Genomic DNA, 10,762 nt, shown 5'->3' on the forward strand with positions numbered 1-10,762 from the left:
GTTGAACCTGATTTTTCCCTTCAATCCTACATATAATTCAACAGCAGCTGCAACCCGCCCAGCCCCCCAAGGACATCATCCAGACTTAGCCAGTGTACCCACCCAGCCTTCTGCTCACTCACGCACCTGCAGATGCCTTTGAACCACATCCAAGCTACATGTAGCTGAGGAATCTAGCACTGGGAATTGTGAAATATCCAGATCAATCATCCGCTCCATGGCTCTCCTCCAATAACATGTGGCCTGGAGGCTTCAACTGGAGGATATATTAAAGAGCCTCTTACTTCCTGGCAACACAAGGCCTCCAGACTTCTCCTGGGATAACTTGTCCACACATCTTCCACTAGGGTAAGGCTACTTCTGGCTGAGGAGACACTTGGATGTAGCTCAAGTGCTGCTAAGGCAGTCCTGATCTCTCCTCTTGTCTCTTCCCAGGGAGATGAAAAGCCAGGTAGGAGATGCTTGGGGTAGAAAGAAGGGAAGGGAAGTGGATCCCTGCAAAAGAAAGACCCCAAATAATCTAACATGGGAGAAAGCCATAGAAGTTAGAGGGCTAGAAAAGCAGAGATGGGACAGTCAGACTTAGGAGTCTGGGGACAGAATAAGACAGAGTAAAGAAAGAGCAGAGACTTGACTCTCCTTTGCACTTGACCAGGTGGACATTGGGCTGGGAAAAGTAAACTGTCAGCTAAACTAAGTAAAACTTGTCTTTTTTTTTTTAAAGGAAGCATATATCATTAACATGGTTATTAGTAAGTGAGTCCCCTGGGAAGATTTACTCCCAAATATTTAGTCCTTTCAAGTCTGTTTTTCTCCTCCTGAGATGGAGTTCAGTGGGTTGTAAATGCTGGACTCCATTTTTGACAGCTCCAGTTCATGGAGGAGAGAAACAGAAGCCCAAACTGCCTGGGTCCCTGATATAACTATTTTTCTTCCAGATTCGACCTGGTAGCCAAGCAATGTCACAGCAGAAGCAGCAAACTTGGAAGCCTCCAAATGTTCCCAAATGCTCCCCTCTCCAAAGATCAAAGCCCTGCCTAGCTCCCTACGCGACTCCTTGTGGTGCTCCCCATTCAGAAGGCTGTCATTCCAGTTCCCAAAGGCCTGAGGTTCAGAAGCCCAGGAGGGCTCGTCAAAAGCTGCACTGCCTAAGTGGGGGCACAATCTACCACTGCAAAGAGGAAGAGTGTGAAGGCGACTGAGCTCAGAAGAGTTGAGGCACAGGTGCAGTTACTCTCTCCCTACCGCACCTTTTGGTAAAATTCCCTCTTGGAAAGCCAGGTCCTCAACCTCTCATTTGGGCTGAGAAACACTTCCTGATCCCCAGCCCTAGAGAGGCGAGAACTAGGCTGAGCCACGCTGCTACTGCTCTCTTCCATTCACCCCTTCAGCTCAGCAACAATAAAGCTGCTTTACTTGGAGCCCTGACTTCTGTGAGTCCTTGAGACCCCTGCTCAGATGTGCTAAGACCCCCGCTTCAACCCAAGTGCATGGTGCTTCTCCTCCTTCCTCTTAAGACAGCTGATGGTATTTTTAAGAAGCAGATGTTCTGGGATTTATGTCCCAGTTTCCAGCAGCCTCACAGCCTTCAACCCATGTCATTGCATGATTCTAGCACCAAAGACTACAATAAAAATATGTTGAGCACCTACTGTGTTTACAGATGTAAGTGGGAAATTTGTCCCTGCTCTAGAAAGCTTATAATCCAGTAGGAGATGCAATGGACACTTCAGATAGAAACAAGTGGATTAGTAAATATCATTTTAAGTTGATTACTCATTTTTATCTCTCAATTTGTGTTCAAAAGAACTTAAAGCAGAAATTTAAAAAGTACCTTAGGTCAAAGACAGCAGAGAGAGGAGAACCATTCTGATGGTGTGGATCAAAGGTGGTTTCCCAGGCCTTGGAAGGAAAGAGAGTATCCCACTTGGGAGTGGGGAGAAGAGGCTCCCTGGGGCAGGAAGCATTTAAACAAGACCTCTAAAGATAGCAGACTTCGGTGCTAGGAGGTGCAGTGAAGAGGAAAGTTCATCCAGGTGGAAGATCCAGCATAAACAAATGCATAACAAGGGCGGTACTTGCCAATGGTGTGAATTTCAATTTGGCTAGAGTGCCAGATGTGAGATGAGAGATATGACACAGTTCATAACCCCAAGTCTTCATGATAATTCAAACCAGCTGAGTTTACTGAGCTTTAGATGTCAAACACCAGCTACCAAAAGATCGTACCTCTGGGAAAAGTCTGGGCCCAAGCCCCGGGTCTAGTAGTCTGAGATGAGGGAAGCAGGACATAAATTACACAGGCTTGAAGGGGACTTGAAGCTCAACTATGATGCATGTAAATATAAGTTTATGTAAATAATTTTGTTGATCTGCATTTTTGGCAAGACATTAAAAGCATTACTTTTTTTAACCAAATATCCAACTCAATAGATTGTATTGACCAGGCTCAGAACAGAATTTCAACCTGTAATATCCAGTATGTGGGATTCTCATTTTCAGAGCTTAGTAATTCTCCTCATTGCTGGGACATGATGTTACCTTTGTGATGACACACATCTATATGCAGATATGTATCATGATTATATATAATTATAATTTCATATGCATGATTTTTCTCATTAAACAAATGACACACATTTGTATAAAGATTTGTTAATGGAGATAAGCTTAAGGAAGATAACTAAGATCAACCTAAAAATCCTATCACCTAAAAATAACCATGGCTAATCATTTCATAGATGTATTTGCAAACCTTTGAACATCACAAAATGGGTTCATTACAGAATATTTTATAACCTACTTTTTTTTACTGTTAAGTAAATGGTAAAATTGAACAAGAGTCATTGTCAGTACTCTTCCATGCTAGTAAATATTGATCAACACTATTTACACATGATATTCACAAACACATCATGGTCTGCATAACTAGGTCTCCAATACTGGGCATTTATGTTGTTTTTGCACTTGCTGTGAAGTGTAATTTAAAATAATCATTCCCATTGATAGTTATTCTTAACTTTCTTAGAATAAGTTTTTAGAATTGGAATAAATTAGCAAAACTGTGAAGACTTTTTCGGACTCTTCAGCAAGACTGCATTTTGGGAGCAATAAAAATTACTCCACTTAAGAAATTAATTTTGGTAATGGGGATTTCTTTCGTTTGAGAGCAAAAGTGAGTACTAGGTTAAAGGACTGCCCCAGTTTATAGTGGAAAAAGTCCACATTTTGGGAAGAGACACCTCTTAAAAAGCTTGAGAGATGTCCACCTATTTGCCTTCATAAAATCTATGCTTTAAAGAAAGTTTAGATGCCTTCCTCTTTTGAGGAAAAAAGAGTGCTTTATATTGTATGAAGCAATATCTTATGACTATTGATATACCATTGTTTGAAATTTTGTATCTATATTTGCATGAGAGATTTTTGGGAAGAATCTCATGTTTCCCTAGGAAAAATACAAAATATCAATGTTGAGTTGATTGTGTAAAGCTCAATGTGTAAGAACATCTTTTTTTCTACTTTTTATTTCTGCTCTTTATTGAAGACAGGCATTTACCAAAGGAAAATTTTTTTAAAAGTTTTTACAGAAACTATTTTTCTTTGACAGGAATATTACTTACTATTTTGGCCTACTCGGCTTTCTCTAGTCAGTACTTGAATTCCCTGTGCTAAGTGTTCAACCTATGTATTATTCTATAGATACTCTGGTTAGTCTGTGTCAAATTGATTTCAAAATTACTACAATGAAAATAAACTAATGATTTGATTATTGTTTTTCTTTATAAAGGCTGTATTTGGCATCTTCACAATTCCTAAAATATGCCTGTACATCAGAAATGTCAATAGGAATGACTTTTTTATATGGCTTTAGGATGGCTTCATTTTAATACTACATGCACATTGTATTTTGTTTTATAGTAATAAGTAATGAAAAATGCAGACTTTATATTTTATACAAAATGTCCTGTAAACTATATATATATTTTATGATTTATACATAAATATGTATGTAGTTTTAAGCATTCTCACCACAAAAAATGGTATGTGAGATAATGCATGTTAATTAGCTTGATTTATTCATTCCACGATGTACACATTATTTCAAAACAATATGTTGAACATGCTAAATATATACAGCACAAATTTTATTTGCCAGTTAAAATAAATAAATACATGTATTTTTTAAATGTCCTATATATAAAATTTTGTAAGTTCATAGGAACAACAAAACTAGGTAAAGGGTACAATTCCTTTTATTCAGAATATATCTAACTTTATGCTTTTAACAAATGTTAAAAATCTTACATATATTTTACATCTTTTAATTCAGAAAACTTTATTTTGACAGAAAAACTTTATATATTTGATATTTAATATATTCTTTTATCTAATTTTTAGAAAATGTTAAATGCTGTATTTTTTGGACTAAATAAAGAACACATAAGTTAAAAGAAAAAAGGGTGCTAGGTGTTTAGAAGCGCTCCCCAGGGACTTTGAAACATCCCCAGGTGTCAGTTCCTAACACTACTCTGTCTTCCTTAACAAGTCTGGACTCCAGCCTTCCAGCAAGCAAGCTCTTGCACAGAAGCTGAACTTGAGCCCAGTGATCTCAGTTCAGGCCATCCACTGCCTCAATGTGCCCAGCTTTTCCGGGGTTTCCAGTCAGGACAAATAGGGCCCTCTTCAGCCTGGCCCATGGTCAACACAGTCAACCTCTACGGCGGCTGACATAGCCCACTCCCTAAGTATAACACCTTTTTAGCAGCTATGAGTTTACAGTGTTTGACAGGCGGTATTTTGCTATTGGATGGTATACACTTCATGATACAGCATAAATAATAAGTTGTTCCTTTTATTTATTCCTGTACAGATATCACAAATAATATATTAAAATAAAATTAATCTAAAGTGAAGGAAATGCAGTGCTGATTTAGTAGGAAGTCAAGAAATACTGCCCAAACTTCAGGAATGAAGAAATAGAGTTTTAATTAGAGTATTTAAAGTTATAGAGGTAGCCAATAATGATATTAAAATAAAAAATATGTCTAAATAAGAAGGAGGGAGGGAAGGGATGATGAATGTGAACTTAATTCTCTGTTTCTTATTGAGAAGGTAAATAAACACGGCCTAAGAAATAACCGTATAAGCAGATTATTTAGACTGTTACTTAATTTTTTCATATTACAACTATTTGGATTACCTGACTTTAAATTTTCATTTAAATGTATTGCTTTTCTATAAATAAATAACTAAAAGCACATCCCCTTTTTTCACATGCATCTGTAAGAGTCCTAGGCCAAACCTTCCTTAACAGAGCAAGTACAAGTTGAAATCCTGTCAGATGAAACTCACTTCAAATCTTTGACAACTCTGTGGCTTTATGAAAATTTCTGTACCTCTGAAATCTTCCCCATCTAAAAATTAGATAAAAATTATAGCATCTGCCTTGTGAGACTGTGGAGGAATCACACATGATATCATAGGTAACATGTACTGCATGTCTAACTCAATTTAACTCCAAGTTGTAAGTTCACTGTAGTTTACATTTGGGGTACACTCTATTTTTTTAAATACACTGTTTATTTTATAATAATTTTAGATTTACAGAAAAATTGCAAACATAGTTAAGAATTCCTGTATATCTGCACCCAGTTTCCTTTGTTAATATCTTACATTAATAGTAAATTTGTTACAATCAATTTTCTGTGTTCCTGGATCCCATTTAGGAAATCAAGTTATAGTCGGTGGTCACATCTCCTCAGGTTCCTCTTGACTGTGACTGTTTCTCAGACTTTTTTTATTAAGTTGGTGCAAAAGTAACAGTGCAATTAATTTTGCACCAGCCTAGTATTTTGGATGACTTTGACAGTTTGAGCAGTACTTGTTGGGTATTTCGTAGAGTGTCTCTCAATTGAGATTTGTGTAGTGTTTTTCCTATGATTATAATAGGATTATTGACCTTTGGGAGGAAGACCACAGAGGTAAAGTGCCATTCTCATCACATCATATCAAGGTTATATAGCAATGTGACCTCACTGCAAACACTGACCCTGGACAGCGTTCATCAAGTGTCTCTATTGTAAAGTTACTTCATTTCTTTCCCTTTCTGTACTCATGTCTTAGGAAGGATGTCACTCCACATCACCCATTCCAAGGGCAAGCCACCTCCTTATGGGGCTGGGAGTACATGTTATATTTGCTGTATAAATTATTTGTATTTCTTCTCTATGAGAGATTTTCCTATTTTCCCTCCCTTTTGAAGAACTATACAATCATTTCTTCTTATCAGCATGAACTGATGTATTATTTATGTCATACTTTGGATTATAATCCAATATATGTCATTTACATGTTGCTCATATTTTTCCAGCCTTGGGAGCTCTTTCAGTTGGCTCTTGTGTCTCTTCCCCCATAACACCACCACTTCGTTTTCTGAGCACTCCCTGGCTTTCTGGTCCTACAAGATGCTTCAGACTTATCTTGTATAGTCTCTGTCCTGAACCTGGATTCACTCATTGCTCTGGTGAGCTTTGGTTTCTGTTATTGAAAAACTATGTTATAAACCAAGTGTGTTGGTTGTGCTCATTGCTAGTGGAATGTCATTGCTTCTAAGCTTTCTCAGTGGACAGAGGTTAGAAATATATGTGCATATACTAATCAGCGTATATCCATAATTATTTCAATAGGTATCCAACTTTTTCTATATTAAGCTAACCATTAGTTTATACTGATGTCTTTAATTCTAATTTAGTAGCACATGGTTTATTCTAGCCTTCCTTGCTTATCTATCATTTCTTACTCCAATACTGAGAAATCAGGCTCTCACCACCTACCATATATTCAATTATATGTTCAATCCCAGTTTGCCTATATGGTGTACTCTATTTTAAAAACAAAATTATAAAATGCTCAGTAGTCAGTGTATCCTATGTAAGCAACATTTTTTTCTTGCCTTTGCAGGTTATATGATTGTTGATTGAAAAGAAAGAATGAGTGAGCCAGGGTTCTTGAAACTGGGTAAGGATGGGATCAAGGTAAAGACAGAACATTCTGAAGGTAAAGGAGCTGAACAGAGGCTCAGCATGGTGGCTTAAGGCTGTAATCTCAGTACTTTGGAAGGCCAAGGCTGGAGGATCGCTTGAGCCCAGGAGTTTGAGACCAGTCTGGGCAATATAACAAGATCTCATCTGGACTAAAATGGTAAAAAAAAAAAAAAAAAAAATAGCTTGGCATGGTGGCATGCAGCTGTGGTCCCAGCTACTCAGGAGACTGAGGCAGGAGGATCCCTTGACCCAGGAATTCAAGGCTTCAGTGAGCTATGATTGTACCACTCGCTGTACTCCAGCCTGGGCAACAGAGTGAGACGGTTTCTTAAAAGGAGGAGCAGCTAGTGGGGGTTGGAGGCTGAATAGAAGTAGGCTTTCACTCCATGGGGACCTCCTTCTATCAAAATCTCCTACTTAGCTTCCTCCTCCTGCCATTCCATCTTAAAAGACCCACTTCTGAGAACAAGCTTCCTTCATATAGTTTGGACACAAAGAGTAAGGTTATGGGTATCTTGTATGGAGTTATGGGCATGAGAGAGCCTCACTCCATATAAGGCACAGGTTGAAACAGTTTGGATTTTCCCTATGAAGCAGGACAGGTGTGAGCATAGCATCTCTGTTACACAACTATAAATATGAAATCAGGAAACCATAGGGAACAGGCTGTGAGTAGATAAAAGAGCACATGATATTCAATCTGCAACCTACATAGTTGCTATACCTCAGCCTAATGAGTAGTTCTGAACTTCCTGACACACAGAATATAAAGAGACAGTCTATTATACACTCTTTTTTTCTTCAAAGGAAGGATAGACCATCATAACAGTGGATTCTAAAAGAAATTGTTTGCAATAGTCAGCAAGACACTTAACAACACTCTTACAACAAATACACAGATGGTTGACAAGCCCATACTGCTTTGTCTCCCATTGAAAAATACACAGTACATTGAAACAGAATGCTACTCATGATATGGCAGAAAGGGTCAAGAATGCAAGGAAGCAAAAATGCAGATGCCTAAAAGCAGAAGGTCTCTCATGCTAACCATAGCTTGGCTCACAAGATACATAATTTACCCATCTGCGAAAAGTGGACAATAAAAAACTTAATGCATCACTCTAGCATAAAATGATGTCCAAATAAGATAAAAGAGCCCTAACTAAATGTGTTTCTTACTACTTCATTCACCACCCTTCCCAGATATCATCTAACATCTAGCCAGGGAAGATTTCAATACCACCTACACCTTTTACATACACACACACACACACACACACACGCATGCACGCACACACAGAGTCCATAACTCTTCTCTCTCTAGCAGCTCTGCCAGTTCTCTCGAGTCCTTGTTTCTCACTGACCTCAATCCTCCTCCCCTGAGCTCCAATATGCCCTCCCTACATGGACGTAGAGGTGCCTCCTTCTCTTTCTGATAGTCAGTCCTGGAGTTACATCCTTATCTCTGTTAGAATCTCTCTGCCCTGCTTTGATTGCTGGAGGGGTAGAAATGATTGAGGCATCCTGAACCTAAGGAGAACTCAGCCACTGCCTAGACCAAGGACTAACTCTAATGACTTCTCTAATGTCCAGTTCATTCTCACAGCCTACAGGTGAATATTTTAGGAAACTTTCCCTCTTATGGCTTTATACAATAAGCCTGATATGTGAAAATGGTTCCCCAAGTGTAAGACTCCAACCTTGAATCCTTGCCCAATCCATGTCAGTATCCATTGTCATGGCTGCAGCCCCAATCTATACGTGACTTGGGGTGATTTTTTATAAGGAATGGAGGTGGTCCTGAGAGTGGATTAGGGAGGGTGTTGTGAAACCAGCTTTGCTTAGTCACCAACATGCTCTTTTGGCATTCATGGGTATTCGTAAATCATGGGAGAAATAAAGAGATCATTGAGGGACACTGAACTAAACAAATGATAATAATAATAATAATAATAATAAGAAGAAGAAGAAGAAGAAGAAGAAGAAGAAGAAGAAGAACAGCAACAATCTGTGTTTATATAGTGCTTACTACGTACCGAGTACTCTTCTAAGCACTCTACTTATATTACTTATTTAATTCTTACAATAGCTCTATGAAGGAGATGTTATCACCATTTTACAGATCAGCAACTAAGGCAGAGATGTCAAGTGACAAGCCTAAAGTTTACAACCAGTAAGTGACGAAACCTAGGTTTGAAGTTAGGCGATCTGGCTACCAACACTAAACACTGAGCTGCTATGCTGTGCTCCCAGAAGTGTTATGCTGTGCTTCTAGAAGTGTAGTGCTGGATGGGCATGCTCTCCTCTTGCTACCTTGCATCCCCACTCCTCCTCCATCCACCTCTAGTCATAAACACCGTGTTGGAACTTAACCAACCCTAGGTTTAGTCTTGATTCTGACACTATTTTAACTTTGTGGATTAAGTAAGGTGACTTCTGTGAACCTCCAACTCTTGTTTGTGAAATGAAGGCCTATAACCAAACCCAATGAAATATTTTATTTGTAATTAACTCAATCATTCAATGAACCCCTAGTAAGTACCAACTATATGTAAAGAACTGCTTTATTTAGGTATTATGGTGATTATCTCTTTATAATCGGATCTTATGCATTTATTGGAGAAAAATTTCTTTTCTTTATTATACTTTAAGTTCTAGGGTACATGTGCACAACGTGCAGGTTTGTTACTTATGTATACATGTGCCATGTTGGTGTGCTGCACCCATTAACTCATCATTTACATTAGGTATATCTCCTAATGCTATCCCTCCCCACTCCCCCAACCCCATGACAGGCCCCAGTGTGTGGTGTTCCCCACCCTGTGTCCAAGTGTTCTCATAGTTCAATTCCCACCTATAAGTAAGAACATGCGGTGTTTGGTTTTCTGTCCTTGTGATAGTTTGCTCAGAATGATGGTTTTCAGCTTCATCCATGTCCCTACAAAGGACATGAACTCATCCTTTTTTATGGCTGCATAGTTTTCCATGGTGTACAGGTACCACATTTTCTTAATCCAGTCTATTATTGATGGACATTTCGGTTGGTTCCAAGTCTTTGCTATTGTGAATAGTGCCGCAATAAACATATGTGTGCATGTGTCTTTATAGCAGCATGATTTATAATCCTTTGGGTATATACCCAGTAATGGGATGGCTGGGTCAAATGGTATTTCTAGTTCTAGATCCTTGAGGAATCACCACACAGTCTTCCATAATGGTTGAACTAGTTTACAGTCTCACGAACAGTATAAAAGTGTTCCTATTTTATTGGAGAAAAATTTCTAACAAAGACAACAATGTGGAAAGGAAGGGACTGCCTTGTGAGGTAATGAGTTCTCCAACTAAAAGCATTTTCATTTAGGCCAGGAAGCTCACCACTAGGCATGTGGGTGAGGAGATACAAGCTCCTGGTGGAAAACCACACTACATTCTTGCTAAGGCCTCTGCAAGGCTAAATAAGTTTGTGAGTTTACTATGCTTCCTGCATCTTTCAATTTCCTAGGAAGATCCCTAGAGGAGCTCAGAGGAAGGTGGTAGGACTGTGGAAATGTTGTTACCAGAATGTTTCACGGGCTGGCTATAGTTCTATGGTTCTACCAGAACATGCCAGGACAGTGGCTACCAAACTAGGTAGAATCACCTGGGAAATAGTTAACCAATGTAAATCCTTAAGACCCAATCCTTGGACATTATGATTCTGTAGGTCTTAGTTAGAGACC

The 10,762-nt window shown here is 38.7% G+C and overlaps 1 protein-coding gene across 1 annotated transcript; it reads left to right on the top strand.

Annotated features, from left to right (window-relative positions):
- Positions 1–295: 295 nt before the first annotated feature.
- On the top strand, positions 296–1,421 carry LCE6A (late cornified envelope 6A). Its single transcript, XM_063628069.1, has 2 exons — positions 296–451; positions 939–1,421. Exons 1-2 carry the CDS (start codon positions 440–442, stop codon positions 1,200–1,202), a joined length of 276 nt encoding a protein of 91 aa, XP_063484139.1. The 5' UTR covers positions 296–439; the 3' UTR covers positions 1,203–1,421.
- The last annotated feature ends 9,341 nt before the right edge of the window (positions 1,422–10,762 follow it).

This window comes from Symphalangus syndactylus, chromosome 12, assembly GCF_028878055.3.
Source record: "Symphalangus syndactylus isolate Jambi chromosome 12, NHGRI_mSymSyn1-v2.1_pri, whole genome shotgun sequence".
In the NCBI taxonomy this organism is placed as follows: Eukaryota; Metazoa; Chordata; class Mammalia; order Primates; family Hylobatidae; genus Symphalangus; species Symphalangus syndactylus.